Source organism: Penicillium canescens, assembly GCF_028828765.1.
Source record: "Penicillium canescens strain IBT 15451 chromosome Unknown utg000002l_segment0_segment0, whole genome shotgun sequence".
Taxonomy (NCBI): domain Eukaryota; kingdom Fungi; phylum Ascomycota; class Eurotiomycetes; order Eurotiales; family Aspergillaceae; genus Penicillium; species Penicillium canescens.
This window is the reverse complement of record NW_026703964.1, coordinates 4,481,723-4,497,588: the sequence shown is the minus strand read 5'-3', so window position 1 is coordinate 4,497,588 and position 15,866 is coordinate 4,481,723. Positions and strand designations below refer to the sequence as shown.

Genomic DNA, 15,866 nt, shown 5'->3' with positions numbered 1-15,866 from the left:
CAGGTCGGAGATTGCGGAAATAAGTGACAAGAGCCTACAGAAATAACTGCCTGATTTGAACGATATCATACTTATATCCTGAATGGCTTGGTCTAGCCCTCGGTCTATCTGAGCTTCGACTCTCTTCGCGTGGCTCTTAATGGGATTGGCTCCGGAAGAAGGCCAGATATCCATCGCAAAGGGCATCGCTGCAACAAACATCAGTCTGGTTCTATCTTCCACAACCTATTTACAGTTTAGCACTGCCTAGGCAGTATACACCGATTGATAATATCAGAGTCTTCTTATTGGCATTCTTGGATAATGAATTCATGACCGAATCAATATTCGGTCACCAATAGCCCTCCAAACATTATGACAATATGTAGACAGTGCAGCAATCCTTGATCAGCCATTTCCCCTAACCAGTTCCTACAGTGTGATGGTTACAAATGCGTCATCACAGGCCAGATGAACAAAGACCACGGATAGAGGAAGGGAGCCCATATCATCCCATACTTATATGCCTAGGACAAACCCCCGGTACGATATCTATATCTCTATATAAGTAGCCCAGCTATCACAATTTATATACTCACAGGTTCTAGGAGCCCTTAACGCTGGATAAGCCCGGAATTGGCAATCCCATGTTCACTATGCCCCTCAAGCGCCATGATTATGAGACTTCTGCTCAGGTTAGCTAGCTTTATCATATAAATGACTGGATTGAGTATCCAGGCTTTTAGAAACCCTTGCATGGCCTATAGAAAAGACAAATCGTACTGTATGCTCTAGGCGTTCTCGCTTATGAATCTGTTATAACAAGACGAAAAAGCAATGGGAGAACTCAAGAGATACACAACCTGAAAAAGACCCTCTAGCAAGGCTACAAAATAGCATAGACAAGAGACATGGAAATACGCTTGAGAGATGTACAGAATATAGATGATATCACATCGGTTGCCTACCCAACCCCCCAGCGCTTGGCTGGTTGCGGGTGTTTACTTGCCCTGAGCGTCCCGTGATCGTCAGTCTAACCCAAACGGGCTTAGTAATACCTGATACAAGCCTCTGATTGGCTAATATTCTTAGATAATTGGCCGGGGCTGGGACAGGGGCTAACCCAAAGCGGGCACCTTCAGACTCCCCGTTCCCAGCCTCCCAGCCCCCCTCATTACTGCGAGCTGGAGTAACCTCTTCCTCTTAAGCTTCCTTATTCTATGATTTCCCCTTCTTTCACCTCCCTGTCACTGCTTTCCAATACTCATTCTTGTTGCCCCTTACACTCCCTATCCCGGTAGTTTCGGATTTTGGTTCCTCAGGCAACATACCTGGTCTGAGCATCTGTGTGATTGACACTATTGAGGCTTGACTGCTAAGTCTCTGGTATGTGTTGCCCTTCGATTATCCCCCATTGATAGATGCTGATAAGGATAACAGCGTGAGGATCCATTCCCCGCTTAACCCTGATCTTATCGATATATCAACATCACTCCACATTCATCATGTCTCAACCCAACTCGCAAAGCACCCTGGGAGAACCCGCCGAGATCGTGCCTTCAACCCCAGTCCGTCGGGCCACTTTGTCGCCTTCGCCAGATCTCACCGCCATGGCCAAGCGCCCATCATCCCAGTCGGATAAGAAGTTCGTTTCGCCCCCGCCTTTGTCGTCATCAGACATGACTCCTCCACCCTCAACTCAGATTCCGGGTGCCCCGCTTCGATCTCGCTCACACTCCCGCTCTTTGAGTCCTTCGTTGGTCACACCGGCCGACTTAGATAAATCTTTGTGCGATGCGTATGGTGCTTCCGAGAACCTGCCTACCGCAGAGGAAATTGATCATGCCAGCGAAGCTCAATTGCGCATCATTGCCAAGGACCTTCTAGCGATTGCGCAGGAATCGCGCATGTCTGCGCTACACTTCAAGTTGCAGAATAGCCTGGTCTCATTTGCAAGCAATGAAGCCGTGAAGCGCGCCGAGGTCGAGCACCAACTCGCCAAGCGCGAAGTTGAAATCCTGCAGAGCGCCGAGTACCGCGGTCGCTCGCACCCTGCGGAGCCTACCACACCCAGACCGTCCCAGTCTGTCGTGAACAATGACTACCTCGAGGCTCTCCGGCGGTCGCAAGAACTAGAAAAGCTCAACACAGTTCTGGACAGCAGGCTTCGGAAGGCAAAGCGCGCGATTGATGATGCTACCGCTCAATCTTTGGAACTCAAGGAGCAAAACGATATGTTGAAGAGACGCATCGGGGACAATCGCAAGCACTTCTCTCAAATCTTCAACTACGGCAGTACGTCACCAGGCACGCAGAATGAGCTCCACAGTATCTGCCACGGCGAACACACCGATGGTCTTGCTGCTCTTCTCTACGCCGACAAACTCACCAACCAAACACATGCTTACGGCGGTCACTCTGTCACCTCCGTTCCTGTTACCCCCAACCACCCCAAAAGCCAATACCTATCGCCCAGAGGACCTCCAAGAGACGATCATTACGACAGCGACAGCACTGTGTCGCTCTCTGCCTCTGAAGCTCCGGAAGATGGACTGGACACCTCGCACCTTCACATGCGTTCCACTGTTCCCAAGAGCAGCACCTTGCTTCAGACCAAGCTGTTTGGTCAGGTGAAGAAGCCTGGCGTGGAACGATCTCGCCCCGGCAAGCGCAAGGCAGGCATCGAGGCTACTGGACCCACTTCTAAGAAGTCCAGGGCCGGTGACGGTATTGGCTTGGGCATCAACGCCTAAGCCCATATCCTATGGCTGCATGACAGATCGTGTTGCCGATTTTGATATGATTCATGACCTAGCGCTGTTTTGCTTGTTACGACTTTGGGAAAGACTCACGATTCATGAAGACATGCCGTATACGGCGTTCTCAACCTAGCGACTGGGATTTTGTTTCTATGCTGAGAGGCCATGTGACAAATCCATGGCCCTCAACTGGCGTTATTAAGTTGGTTTTTGCTTTCGGGGTATTGATGCCTGTCTATTCTGTACCCGGCCTTTGTAGGCGTGGAATGGAATGAAGACGTTGCTTGGAGCTATAGGCTCTTGCATCTATAGATGGCAAATGAAATGGAATGGTATGACCATGTACGATAGGACTAGGGTCTTTCGGGCCAAATCACAAATTACAACGATTGAACTGAAATATTTTCGTAGAATTAAATCGAATCGATTCTTTTCCCTTATGAGCTCTTGTTATTCTCGTCAGTTTCAATATATCAAAATACAAAAATCCCCAATAAAAATCCCAAGTCGGTAACTCCGGCAGATTACCGAATCGGGTAAGGTTAGGGCTCGCTAAGCGAGGCGGTGAGCCGGTCAGCGGGCGGCCACACGAAAAATGGGAACTTCATTTTCTGCCGTGAAGGGAGATTTGACCAGCAACCCTCGACGACCACCACCCGGCTCGATCCCCATCCGTCAACATGGTGCGTTACCCTCATCTACTTGGAAGATACAATGAAGGAATCGACCTGTGCGATTAATTGGAATCCGCGAATCGAAATACGGGCTCGAATATCAAAGAATGATGACTGACCGATTGTGTGTGGGATATATAGGCGATCAAGCACAACAACCAAATCCAGAAGAACCGTGAGTGATCCCGCCTTGTGTCTATCTGTGTGATCGCTTTGAAAGGACCGACGTGGATTCAGAATTGAAGGAATGGTGTGGTTAACAATTTAATTAGACTTCCGCAAGGACTGGCAGCGTCGTGTGCGTGTGCACTTCGACCAGGTACGACTATCCAAACTCCCGATAAGAAAATTTTTATCCCGAACGATATCGCAAACCGACTCGCATCGAGGGAAAAAATTTCAACGCAGGAATGAACTTTGTCGACTAACATGAATTACAGCCCGGCCGGAAGCTCCGTCGTCGTGAGGCCCGCATCGCTAAGGCGGCTGCCGTTGCTCCCCGTCCGGTTGACAAGCTGCGTCCCGTTGTCCGGTGCCCCACCGTCAAGTACAACCGCCGTGTCCGTGCCGGTCGTGGTTTCACCCTCGCTGAGCTCAAGGTAAATTGGAATCCGCCACTTCGAAAAAGGGTCACGAATTGGACGAAGCAACAGACATGCTAACTAGTGCTTTTTTTCGCTTTACAGGAGGCTGGCATTCCCAAGAAGCTTGCCCGCACCGTTGGTATCTCCGTCGACCACCGCCGTACCAACTACTCCAAGGAGTCCCTGACTGCCAATGTCGCCCGCCTTGCTGACTACAAGGCCCGCCTGATCCTCTTCCCCCGCAAGAGCGGTCAGTTCAAGAAGCTCGACTCCTCTGCCGAGGACGTCAAGGCCGTCAAGGAGACCGTCGCCAAGGGCGAGCGTGAGGGCATCGCCACCCGCGTCGAGGCCACCTTCCCCATCACCAACCCCACCGCCGCCGAGGCCGTCACCGAGGTCAAGCGTGACTCCCTCCCCAAGGGTGAGGAGGCTGCCTACCGCCGTCTCCGTGAGGCCCGCGCTGAGGCCCGCTACCGCGGCATGCGCGAGAAGCGTGCTAAGGCCAAGGCTGATGACGAGGCTGCCGCCAAGAAATAAATGTGTTAATTCCCTGCTCGTGCTGATGATGATGATCGGGTCGGTTTTCGAATCGGGGATTAGTGTACCTGTGGCATGGCGTGGCGCCTCTTCCTTGATTCCCTCTCCCCCCCCCCACTTTTTACTCCTTTTTGTCTCTAAAAGAAAGAACTCGGAAGATCTCTCGAAATTCAAAACCGTCCCAATTTTCTTCATTCTTGCCTTGTATGCCTTGTACATCTAGTTCGGCTGGTGATTGAGCTCACGGTTGTGACGTTGTGTGGCTTCTACGGACATCGGCAACTAGCGTGTGCTATCGGTTTAGTTTCGTAGCTCTGTGGAGGGCGAGTTGGGTCTAGTCAGGCGTGGGTTGACGATGTCTTCGCATAGGCCATCACTCCAAAAGTACATACTTCTATGAATGCACACAAGTTGTTGTCATCGACAGACATCCACAAGCGGATTACATTAAACATCTGAACTATGCTAGGGTATCTTCAAATAATTACGCTAAATAACCACTCCAACTAGTCCAACGCTAACAATCAACGGGATATCAAAGACCACCAAACAATGCACCGAGAGCACCCTCGGTAGCTCTCAAGACAGGATCAACACCGCTCGTAGCCAAATCATCGCCCTCACCCTCACGAAGCAACGCATGGAACAGCTTCTTAGTCTCGTGGTCGATCTTCCGATCTGCGCCTGTCAAAGAGACACTGATCTCAGGTCGAAGTTGAGGCTCTCCAGTCCAATCATCCAAAACCAAGGTGATAGATAACAGCACACGAGGACCCGAGCCTGACAATTTGGGCTTGATGGCCATCGTACTCCGATTAAGATGAGGAAGTAGTCGGCGTAATTCTGACATGGTGATAGCCCCGTTCTCATTTTCGGGTAATGGGTCTTTGTTGCCACGCAGGGCCTGGTTGCCGTATTTGTGGTCAATGTGTGCCCACAGGCGAGCTCGTGTGACTGAGCATTCCCAGTACCGGTTGATGCCCCAGCAGAGGGTTGACACATCCAGCTTTAAGAGGGGATTCTCTAGGCGTGTATCAATCCATTGGCGGAGAGCTTCCGGCGTTTTTCTTTTCTTGCTGTCACTGCCAGTTGAAACAGACACGGACACCACGGTTTGGGTTTCTGGATTCGTCTCGTACACTACTGTTGTGTTGTAAAGATTTGCTGGGAATGGGGACGGAGCGGAGAAGGTCAGGGAGTGTGTTTCTGACGGCCCTTCTCTATGTGATGATCGAGTTGTGCGGGATTTGAGAGTCAGTGGTGCGAATACTGTTAAGTATGGCAATTCTCTAGAGGATTCTTGTAGAGCGAACGGATTCGTTGGCAGAGGTGATGCCTGTCGTTTGGATTGACGGATGTTAGAGGAGAATGGGAGTAGAGTGGCGAGAATCGAAGACATTGGCTTCGGGGCTATTCGAGGAACCGGTAGGCTCTCGAGATTTGCCTCTTCCGCTGTAAGCAATGATCTGAAGAGGGTTAGTGGTTTTCATGTCAATATCATCTTGTCAACTCACAGAAGTCTATGTAGTCCTCTGTCGCCTTTCAGGTTATCCTTGAACTCAATCTCTTTTGCCCACCTTTCCAGTTCTTCAACCTCATCTCTAAGCCGCTGCAGTTCCGTAGCACTTCTCTTGCGCGACTTGTATTTTTTTTGCGCAGTCACAGACAGCTCCTGGTTGAAACTTGTCTCCGTCTCTGTGGGAGTAATGGACCGAAACTTCACAGCTTTCAAAGGGCTTTCACCCAATGGCTCGGTGTTTCGTCGTCTAATCCGCTTCTCTTGTCGTAAACTGGGGCTGCTGCTCATCATCCCTCTGGGCCGATCTGGAGCCTTTTCCAGTCCGAGTTGAGTTGGAGTAGGGGGAAGGTCTGGTTCAAGAATATCCTCGGCCATCATTGCACCGCCCGAGCCCATATCGGTATCTGCTTCTTGTGTAGCGTCGCCTAATTCCAATGCCAATTGGCCTTCGGGTGTGATCGAGTCGGGAGCATTTGACCGTGGAATTGGAGACTCGAACATAAAATCTCCGGGAAGAATCTTCTTCAAGCTTCTGCGAGGCGGCTTTGAGAACGCCTGGATGCCACTTGGGCGCCTGTTGGGGGATCCTCCTGGCACATCGGGCACTCGGGGCCGAGTGAGAGGGCTTGCAGAAGCGTTCAACGAGGGTCGGAGGGCTTTGCGATCCCGGAGTCCAAAGGTTCGAGCGTCGGTCTGTTCGGCCCCTTTGCTTGACGCTCGTCGGGTGGGAGATCTGCTAAGCGCGCGCTCTAACACATCTGGATGCGATCGCGCAAGACTGGCCCTTGTAGGGGATTGAAAGGAAGGTCGTGGTGGTCGTGACGCATTTTGGGCGAGCTCTGGAGGCACAGCGATACCTGTAGATTCGCTAGTTTTTCGTCGTTTGGCGGGGGAATCCATTGTGGCGTGTTCGGTCTCATCTGCAGCGCGCAGATGAAGATAAACAACGATGTTTGCATTGGGTGCAAACACTATGACTTAATCTCCCTACATCTGCATCTCGGAGGTCTTGACCTTCTCCAACTCACCATGGAGTGTCTCTCGACTGGCATTCGACATTCACCCAGGAGGACCCGTCTTCACTCTTCCCTTTTATCTCTTGTATCGCGTCCTTCCTTTGCCTCACACAGACAGTTTGTTTTGGCTCCGACACTCCGGCGCATGAAAGCCCACTCCAATGACCAGTCCGATGCACATAATGCTCCAGTCTCTGTGGAGGAAACTGCCGATTCTCCTCAGGCCCACCCGCTGGCAGGATATTACTCATTGATCCTGAAATCGCCTTCCCCATACGGTGGTCCTGCGTCGACATCGCGACCGACCCCGGTTCGGCCCGAACACAAACCGACGCCCGCAACCACTGATGAACCGCAGAGCCCCCAAGAAAAAATGGCGATTGTTTTCGGTACTCGTCTTGCAGGTCCAGGCCGGTCCTCGCGCTACAACCCCGGTGAAGCGCCTCCGGAGTCGACGTGGAGAACAGTCAATGGGGTTCCCATCCCCCCTCAGCCCGAAGAACCAGACAACTGCTGCATGAGCGGCTGTGTACACTGCGTCTGGGATGATTTCCGAGATGAGATGGAGGATTGGGCATTTAGGGTCGCAACGGCCAAGGCCAAAGGCGGTCCTGAGAAGGGGACAGAAGACATGCGCGCAGCGCCCAGAGCTGAAGTCCGTTCAGCCAGTGGAAGTATGGACGATGATGGAGGTGGCAGTGAAACGAATTGGTCTATGCCGAAACAAGATGATGATCTGTTTTCCAACATCCCGATTGGCATCCGCGAATTCATGAAGACGGAGAAAAAGTTGCGGTTGAAGCATCAGAAGGAGGCCACAGCATGAACTGCTTGTACTCCTTCTTTTCCTTGTTGAGATTTATACCCTGCGGTATACTGTGCTATACTACATTAGAACAGATTGGGGAAGTATGTCTGGGGCGGAAGAGCCATAGATGGTATATAGATAGACTTGTACATAAGACCTACACATGATGCTACGAATATTCAGCCGTTCCAATAAATAAGCTCTAATTTCCAAAAATCCCCGAGTTAAATCCTAAATACTGCTATAATCATAGATGTTGGGCGCTTTTTACATGTTGATGTTAAAGGATTCGGAGTGCCAAGACCGAAATATGCGGCGGCGCGGAATTGTCTTCTTTTTTTATTTAATCTGTCACTCTTGCCATCCCCCTTTTTCACCCACGCAAAGGCATCATTGTATGTCTGTGGCATCACTCTATTCCATCCGGTCTTTTCCAATTTCGGTCACGTTCTTTCGATGGCCTGAAGCCACCCCATCGCTCCGCGCAATGCTTGTCTACCTCCGTACCCGGCCGTGTAATTTCGATCATACACCATGGGAATCGCAACAAGTGCCAGTCTTTATCTCCGCAACTGCAATCAAGCACATCGCTCGGCTCCAAATGGGGGATGCTTCAGTACTACCTGTCTGGGATCAAGCCAGTTGAGACTTGGACGATTCTCGACACGGCAAATACACACGGTCTCCCAAACTACTACTTTATCTCGGGCCTCGCTCAATCCGAAAGTGCTGTCATCACTAGTCACTGGCAATCAGTCTGCGCTCGAACAGCACCGGCAAACAATTGATACTCGCCCGTTCACAAGTCCTCTCATCACACGCACCCTTTCAGGGACAAGTCGATCGAGATCCCAAGCCGCTGGCGTTGTGGTCGAAGCACCTTCAGACCATGGAGAATCGAGAAGTTTACCCGCAAATGGAGAGAACAAGTCAAATGGAGAGGGCAATTCTCCGGCACGGAATCAAGCCATCGAGGGCGTGTCTGACCTTCAAATTTTCAACCGCCTTGTGACAAGCCACAGGCTGCATTGTGACAGTTTTATCTATACACGCGACGATAAAGGAGGATTCATCTGTACTTCTCAATGTTTTATACCTAAGCACATTAAAAAAATTCAGGGTGGTGGACATGCCAAACACAAAGTATGTAACTTGCTAAACCTTGCTCCACTGATCTCAAATATTTGTGTCTAACTTTGAAAACAGACTACAGCAAAGAAAATGGCACAACTGTCCATGGTGGCATCTTTGAAAAAAGCAGGTGTTTGGCAAAAGCTAGTACCCAGAGCAGAGCAGGGATCCGGCGAGGAAAAGCTCAAAGCGGAGCAGGAATCCGGTGAGAAAAATTGTAAAGCCAGGCTTCACATCAACGATGAACTGTCCTTTGTAATCAGCGATGCAAAGGAAGCGTTAGAGTCAGCCCATCTCGAGATGACTGAGGGCGCACCCGTTAAGCACAGGCGAACCCTTGGGAGCAAGTTTCACCTGCCAAGCAAAGATGATCGTCACTTCGCCCCCTCAGCTACACATTGCGAAGAGGATTTGAGGAGCGACTGCGTCGTTCCAGGCGAAAGGCGCGAGCCTGCGAAGATCCACAGTTTAAGGGTATCACAGAGGCTAGGGAGATGTTACCTGTGAGATCGAAGTCCTTCGCGCAGCCCGTTGTTGACCTCATTGAAAACAACACCTATAGCATTGTCGTTGCAGAAACTGGATCTGGAAAGTCCACCCAGGTTCCTCAGCTCCTTCTTGATGCGGCGATAGACAACTCTGTTGGTGCTGATTGTCAAGTATTGTGTGTTCAGCCACGGCGCATCGCGGCAAAGAGCTTGGCACATCGAGTTGCCGCAGAAAGACTCGAGGAAGTTGGTGAAAGTGTTGGTTACATTTTGCGAGACGACTCCGTCCGACCAACTCCGGGAGGAAATATTACCTTCTGCACCTCGGGAATTCTGCTAATGATGTTGAGACATGGACTTTCTGTCCTAGGAAAGTACAGTCATATCATCCTTGATGAAGTCCACGTCCGTGACGCGCCACTCGATCTGCTAATGATGCTCATAAAAATCCGCATTGAACAGCTTCAAAGTATTGGGCTTCGAGTGCCGAAGATCACTATCATGAGCGCAACGGTCGACGTCAATCTCTTCTCCTCCTACTTCTCCAACAAGGCACCAGATGGGACACTTGCGCCTGCTCCTCATATCACCGTTCCTGGACGCACTTTCCATGTGAAGAGGCACTATCTTGAAGAAGTCCTTGAAGAAATCACTTATAATCTGACGCCGGGGGCTCTATCTGGCCTCATTCAGGAACCTTCTACAAAGAGATTTCTGGATGTCCATTTTAAAGCCTTTGGGGAGCCCGAGGAAGAAAACGCAACGAGGGAACAAATTTTACCGCCTGTATCGTCCCTTGACGGGCAAACAGTACCTTGGGGGTTAATTTCTGCGGCTGTCCTCTCGGTACTATCATCGACTCAGACAGGCTCTGTTCTTGTCTTTGTTCCCGGTTTGCATGACATCTTAACCGTGGAGAAGCACATCACAAATTTCAGCCCTGAGCTGGGATTGAACTTCGATGACGACAGTCGGTTCAGATTAGTCAAGCTTCATGCACAATTGCCAAAGGAGCAGCTCGAGTTGGATCGCAAAATGCCTCACGGTTGTCGAAGAGTCATCATTGCAACTGACATAGCCGAGACATCCCTCACCATACAAGATGTGCGATATGTAATCGATTCTGGCAAGGTAAATCAAGCTGGTTTCGAGGCTCTCACGGCAACTGAATCAATAGCGCCTTGCTGGATCAGTCAAAACGCTGCGTTCCAACGGGCAGGGCGTGCGGGAAGAGTTCAGGCTGGAGAGTACTATTTTCTTGGGCTTCAGAAGCGTTTTGATTCCCTTCCAACGTCCAGAGCCACACAGATCAGACGGAAGGATCTCCAACCATTCTGCTTGCAAGTCAAACGATCAACTCCTGGAATTCCAGGGACCATCTCAGAGCTACTTGGGCGATTGGTTGAGCCACCGGAGAGATCAGAGGTTGATGTTGCAGTGGCTGCTTTGAAGGACTTAAAAGCGCTGGAGGAAAACGAAGAAGTTACCGATCTGGGTCACATTTTAGATGACCTAAATGTACATCCAACCTATGCCAAATTGGCTGTTTTGGGCATTATTTTTCAGTGTTTGGACCCTATGGTGATCTTTGCAGCGCTCGGGGGTCATATGAATTTCTTCGTGCGGCCTCTCAACTCTGATATGGCGGCGAAGATAAAGAAGTCGCGCATGGCTTTTGCCCCGGAAGCAGCGAACATTCACTACGAATACATCCAAGCCTTCCGAGCCGTTCGAGAGGTGGAGCATAAACAAGGTTCTTGGCAAGCTGCTCAGTTTGCTCATAACCGATGGATCAACTATGGGCAGTTCAAAAATGTCTTGCGAGAGACTGAGCGAATCATGGAGAGGTTGTCTCGCATTCGAATACCCGCCGGAATGGACCTAGGAACGGAGCTGAACGTCCAGACTGCTAGTGGGAGACTCGGCAACGCCTCGATGAACACGAATTCAGATCACCTCCCTCTCATAAAAGCACTGGTAACGCATTGCCTCTCCCATCATTTGGCCGTGAAATTCCCTGGCCGAGCATCCTTCAAGTCCAAACATAAATTGATTCCCGTCAAATTGACCAAGGAAGCAAGAAAAACTTTCAGTTCGCGGCAAATCTTATGTATTTTCAACTACTTATGGTCAGTGCCAAACCAACCTACAGTCATGAAAGAAGCAGTCAACGTCCGCCCGTTAACGGCGGCCCTCTTTGGCAACGGGTTAGAACGAACAGCCGAAGGCGAGCTCATTTTGAACGACTGGGCGACCTTGAACCCAGAAACTGAAATGAATAATGACAAAACTCTTGAGGACGTGGTCCAGCTACACAAAATCTTCAATGAGGTTAGCATCACCCCCTGTCTTTTATCAATTCGCAAGCTGACTTTCGCTATAGGCTCTTGAGACTGTCTATACGACCATGAAAAGACCGCTGTCCGATAAATCTCAAGGAGCTCTGTCCAAGTTATGCAATCAGCTTGTGCAAGCAATGACGGCGGTCATTGAGACAGATGCCCCACGGCCACGTCACCAAGCTCCCGCCAAATGGGATGATGAGGGTGTTTTTGTTGACAACCTAGAAGACATGGACTGGGAGGATTCTAGTGTGGGTCCCAGCATACATTCCGATATGGACGGGGAAGACAGATAGAGAGGACATGTACAATAGCACATATACACCATTTTGTATTATATTCTAATAATTGCCTGTCATTTTCTTGGCTGTTCAACTGTCATAGCACAATGGCATCACATGCAAAACACACATGGTATCTTTGCAGATCGTCTGAGAGCATACGGCAAGACAGCTCCTCCAGCATGGGATAAATGTACTTTGCTCTTGGATTCAAACACAAAATTATGCAAATTCATAAAGGAGATGCCGGAATTTTATTGAAGAACCCACCAGCCTGTCATAACACCTATATTCTCTGCATAATCAGACGTTGTATATGGGTCCGGTGGCACCGCATATATTAGCTTAGAACACTAGTGTGTCCAATGAGAAATAGTGCCTATATGACGCTACGCGCCGATCTGCATTTGGAAATCACACGATTGTTGTTTGAAGGAAGCTTACTAAGAGATGACAAGCTATAAGCATTCGGTTCATTTAAGGTTAAATGAAGAAAGTCTATTGTCAGCCTGGAAATACTTCAACGAAGCCTCTGGGGGACTTTGAGGTTTCTCTAGATGGCCAATTAGGGCTAGGCTGCTTGACACCCAGACTAGTCTTCAGGTCACTCAAGCCCCGTCGTGACAGGGGTCAAACTTGCAGTGTGCGGGGTTCTTCACGGATCTTCATAGTGCACGGTCTTTGTAGCATAATTCTTAATGTCTTGCAGCTGGTCACACGAGTAGAATGAATGGGGGCGAGGTATAAATAGTCCAGACTGAAGAAGTGGGAATTGGATCTATCAAGACTCCAAAGTTCAACTTTAACTATGGCTCTTCCTGGCCTTGAAGGACTTGCAAGTCCAAAAGACTTCTCCTATATGACTCTGTCTTTGATCGGGTTGAGTTTGCCACTGGCAAGTGCAGTCTACTCTTCAGCCATCATGACAGGACTTCAACTGACCGAAGACACATGTATTAGATCGCCCTTTACTCCATCGGCCTCATCATATACAATGTCTACTTCCACCCTCTTTCCAAATACCCAGGCCCAAAGTTAATGGCTGCCACGCGTCTACCCTATATGCGAATGATCATGTATGGTCGTTCCCCACAAGAAATAAAGACATTGCATCAGCAGTACGGCGAGGTAGTTCGTATTGCCCCCGATGAGCTTTCCTTCATCCATGGCGATGCCTGGAAGCCCATCTATGGTACTCGTGTTGGCCACAGCCAGAAAATGAAAGATCACCGGTTCTATGCAACAACCGGCAACGGAGCTCCGAGTATCATTCTCTCCAGCGATGCAGATCACTCTCGCTTTCGGCGTTTGTTGTCACACGCATTTTCTGACAGCTCGTTGCGTGAGCAAGAGCCTATCATCAAGGGCTATGTTGACCTTCTGATGCAGCGCCTGCGTGAGAACATCGCTTGTGGGAAAAGCGCCGTTGATATGGTTGCCTGGTATAACTTCACGACGTTTGATATCATTGGGGATTTGGCTTTTGGTGAGCCATTTGACTGTTTGAAGAATTCGAATTATCATCAATGGATTTCCATCCTTTTCGGCAATATCAAAATGAGCTCTTATTCAAATGTCGCTCGGCGTTTTCCTGGATGGAACTATATCCTCCCATTGATTGCCCCAAAGCACATCTTGTCTCAGAAAGAGGCCCACATGGCATTGACCACGGCAAAGGTCAACAGTCGACTGAGGAAGTCAAACGAGAGACCTGATTTCTTCGCTAATATCTTGAAGCACAACAACACTGAAAAGGGGTTCAGCATTCCGGAGATGATCACCAATGCTAGTACTCTGATCATTGCCGGTTCTGAGACTACTGCGACTTTACTTTCCGGGGTGACATTTCTATTGTTGAAGAACCCCCGCGTGCTTGCGAAACTTCAGGATGAAATCAGATCGGCGTTTACAAAGGAGGAAGAGATCACGCTTGAGAACTGCAACAAGCTGGAGTATTGCCTTGCCACGCTCACTGAAGCTTTGAGATTATATCCTCCCGTTGCAGCTGGGCTTCCACGCATTGTCGATGCTCAGGGCGACATGATTGCCGGGGACTGGGTCCCCGGAGGTGTAAGTACAAGATATCTTCCGAATGAAACACGCAAAGCCACTAACATTCGCGATAGACCATCGTCTCCGTTTCTCATCTAGCCGCTAGTCATTCGCCTACCAATTACACCGACCCAGAGCAATTCGTCCCAGAGCGTCATCTAGGTGATACCCGCTATGCAAATGACAGCAAAATCGCAATGCAGCCGTTCAGCTACGGTCCCAGAAACTGTATTGGACGAAAGTACGTAGCTCCTTCTATACATTCAGTCCTCTTTCCACTTCTCCTTCACTATTTTTTGTGCCTTTGGCTAACTCTGACATTATTTCTAGCCTTGCATATGTTGAAATGCGCATCATTCTCGCTCGTATGATCTTCAACTTTGACATGGAGTTGGAGCAACCAGGACATAACTGGCTTGAACAAGATTGTTTCCTTCTTTGGGATAAACATCCGCTCATGGTAAAGTTGAGCCCCAGAGCCTAACATGAATACAGCGAGATACTTATATATTGATGGTGGTTAATGACACGGAGAAAGGAGACGTTGATTTCAAATTGGCATAAGCAATCAGCGAACAGATTTACAAATTTGTAATAAATATAAAATTGCATATTTGAGCAAAACCCCAACATTAAATTAACAGCCAAAGTACTCGATAGCAAGTGCATAAAGGTCATGTATATACTCCATAAGTCCATAGATCAGAGATAACCCTCACCGCCCCAACAACCCCGGCAAAAAAAGATTCACCGCAGATCACCTTAAACAATATCGAACCCTCAAAAGTTCGCCCTGAACGAACCCCCAAAAACAATGTCGCTCTCCAAAAGCGAGTCCGACGTAATCCTCAACCGGGCAAACGTCGCCCTATCCCGCAGTCAACGACTCGTAGCCTCCTGGCTCCCGCAACAAACCAACGATGAACTAGCAAACTCCAAAACGGACGAGGAACTACAACGAGAAGAAGATGAGATTTTCACCGCTGTACCAGAGACGTGAGTATCCATTGGCAATATCCACTACCATTCTGTGTACAAGGAACTAACAAAACAAATGCAGACTCGGCGTCGGAGCCCCCTCCCCCAAAAAGCAGCCGACGGAAGCTGGAACCGGACCGAGCTGGGCTCGAATGATAAACTGCGCAAACAACTCCTCGGCAAGAACTATGATCGTGTTATGAAGGCTGCTGCGGCTCAGAAGGCTGCTGTTGCTGGTTCGACGACTACGTCTGCGTCTGCGTCTGCTTCTGGGAATAATGCTTCCGCGTCTGGTACTGGTGCTGGGGATGAGGATGACGAGGATGATGACGAGGATGGGCGGTCCGCTATGATTGGGAAGAAGAAGAATATGAGGGGGATTGGGGCTGGTGCTGGGGTGGGTCGTGGGCAGAAGAAGAAGAAGGCTGGTGCGAGTGCTGTGGAGGATGTTTTTGCTAGTCCTGTTGATGATACTGGTGCTGGTGCTGGTTCCGGTACTGAGAATACAGAACAGAAAGCTGAGGAAGAGAGTGCACCGTCAGAGCCTGCGCCTGCGCCTGCGCGCTCGAAGGGGAGGAAGAAGGCGACGAGTTATCTGGATGAACTTCTAGCTGAGCGCGCGAAGAAGAGAAAGAAGAGGTGAAAGGCCTCGGCATTGGATTGATTCAATGTGAGCACAATTGCGCGCGCGCTTCGCTTGGCGCTGAGAAGCATTGGG

The 15,866-nt window shown here is 49.7% G+C and overlaps 7 protein-coding genes across 7 annotated transcripts; 6 read left to right on the top strand and 1 right to left on the bottom strand.

Annotated features, from left to right (window-relative positions):
• Positions 1–1,484: 1,484 nt before the first annotated feature.
• On the top strand, positions 1,485–2,732 carry N7446_002922 (uncharacterized protein; the record flags this gene model as incomplete). The annotated part of the gene is made up of 1 exon (XM_058511671.1): positions 1,485–2,732. The coding sequence occupies one exon, from the start codon at positions 1,485–1,487 to the stop codon at positions 2,730–2,732; it is 1,248 nt and encodes a 415-aa protein (XP_058377207.1).
• A 686-nt stretch (positions 2,733–3,418) lies between these two features.
• On the top strand, positions 3,419–4,533 carry N7446_002921 (60S ribosomal protein eL13; the record flags this gene model as incomplete). The annotated part of the gene is made up of 5 exons (XM_058511670.1): positions 3,419–3,421; positions 3,554–3,587; positions 3,685–3,731; positions 3,853–4,011; positions 4,099–4,533. 5 exons carry the CDS (start codon positions 3,419–3,421, stop codon positions 4,531–4,533), a joined length of 678 nt encoding a protein of 225 aa, XP_058377206.1.
• Positions 4,534–5,068: 535 nt separating this feature from the next.
• Positions 5,069–6,952, bottom strand: N7446_002920 (uncharacterized protein; the record flags this gene model as incomplete). Its single annotated transcript, XM_058511669.1, has 2 exons — positions 5,069–5,999; positions 6,048–6,952. The coding sequence occupies 2 exons, from the start codon at positions 6,950–6,952 to the stop codon at positions 5,069–5,071; spliced, it is 1,836 nt and encodes a 611-aa protein (XP_058377205.1).
• A 129-nt stretch (positions 6,953–7,081) lies between these two features.
• Positions 7,082–7,894, top strand: N7446_002919 (oxidoreductase-like domain-containing protein; the record flags this gene model as incomplete). Its single annotated transcript, XM_058511668.1, has 1 exon — positions 7,082–7,894. One exon carries the CDS (start codon positions 7,082–7,084, stop codon positions 7,892–7,894), a length of 813 nt encoding a protein of 270 aa, XP_058377204.1.
• A 1,203-nt stretch (positions 7,895–9,097) lies between these two features.
• Positions 9,098–12,133, top strand: N7446_002918 (uncharacterized protein; the record flags this gene model as incomplete). Its single annotated transcript, XM_058511667.1, has 3 exons — positions 9,098–9,481; positions 9,535–11,826; positions 11,879–12,133. The coding sequence occupies 3 exons, from the start codon at positions 9,098–9,100 to the stop codon at positions 12,131–12,133; spliced, it is 2,931 nt and encodes a 976-aa protein (XP_058377203.1).
• A 1,059-nt stretch (positions 12,134–13,192) lies between these two features.
• Positions 13,193–14,654, top strand: N7446_002917 (cytochrome P450; the record flags this gene model as incomplete). Its single annotated transcript, XM_058511666.1, has 3 exons — positions 13,193–14,188; positions 14,245–14,411; positions 14,501–14,654. 3 exons carry the CDS (start codon positions 13,193–13,195, stop codon positions 14,652–14,654), a joined length of 1,317 nt encoding a protein of 438 aa, XP_058377202.1.
• Positions 14,655–14,984: 330 nt separating this feature from the next.
• N7446_002916 (DUF3245 domain-containing protein) lies at positions 14,985–15,791 on the top strand (the record flags this gene model as incomplete). The annotated part of the gene is made up of 2 exons (XM_058511665.1): positions 14,985–15,155; positions 15,231–15,791. The coding sequence occupies 2 exons, from the start codon at positions 14,985–14,987 to the stop codon at positions 15,789–15,791; spliced, it is 732 nt and encodes a 243-aa protein (XP_058377201.1).
• Between the last annotated feature and the right edge of the window lie 75 nt (positions 15,792–15,866).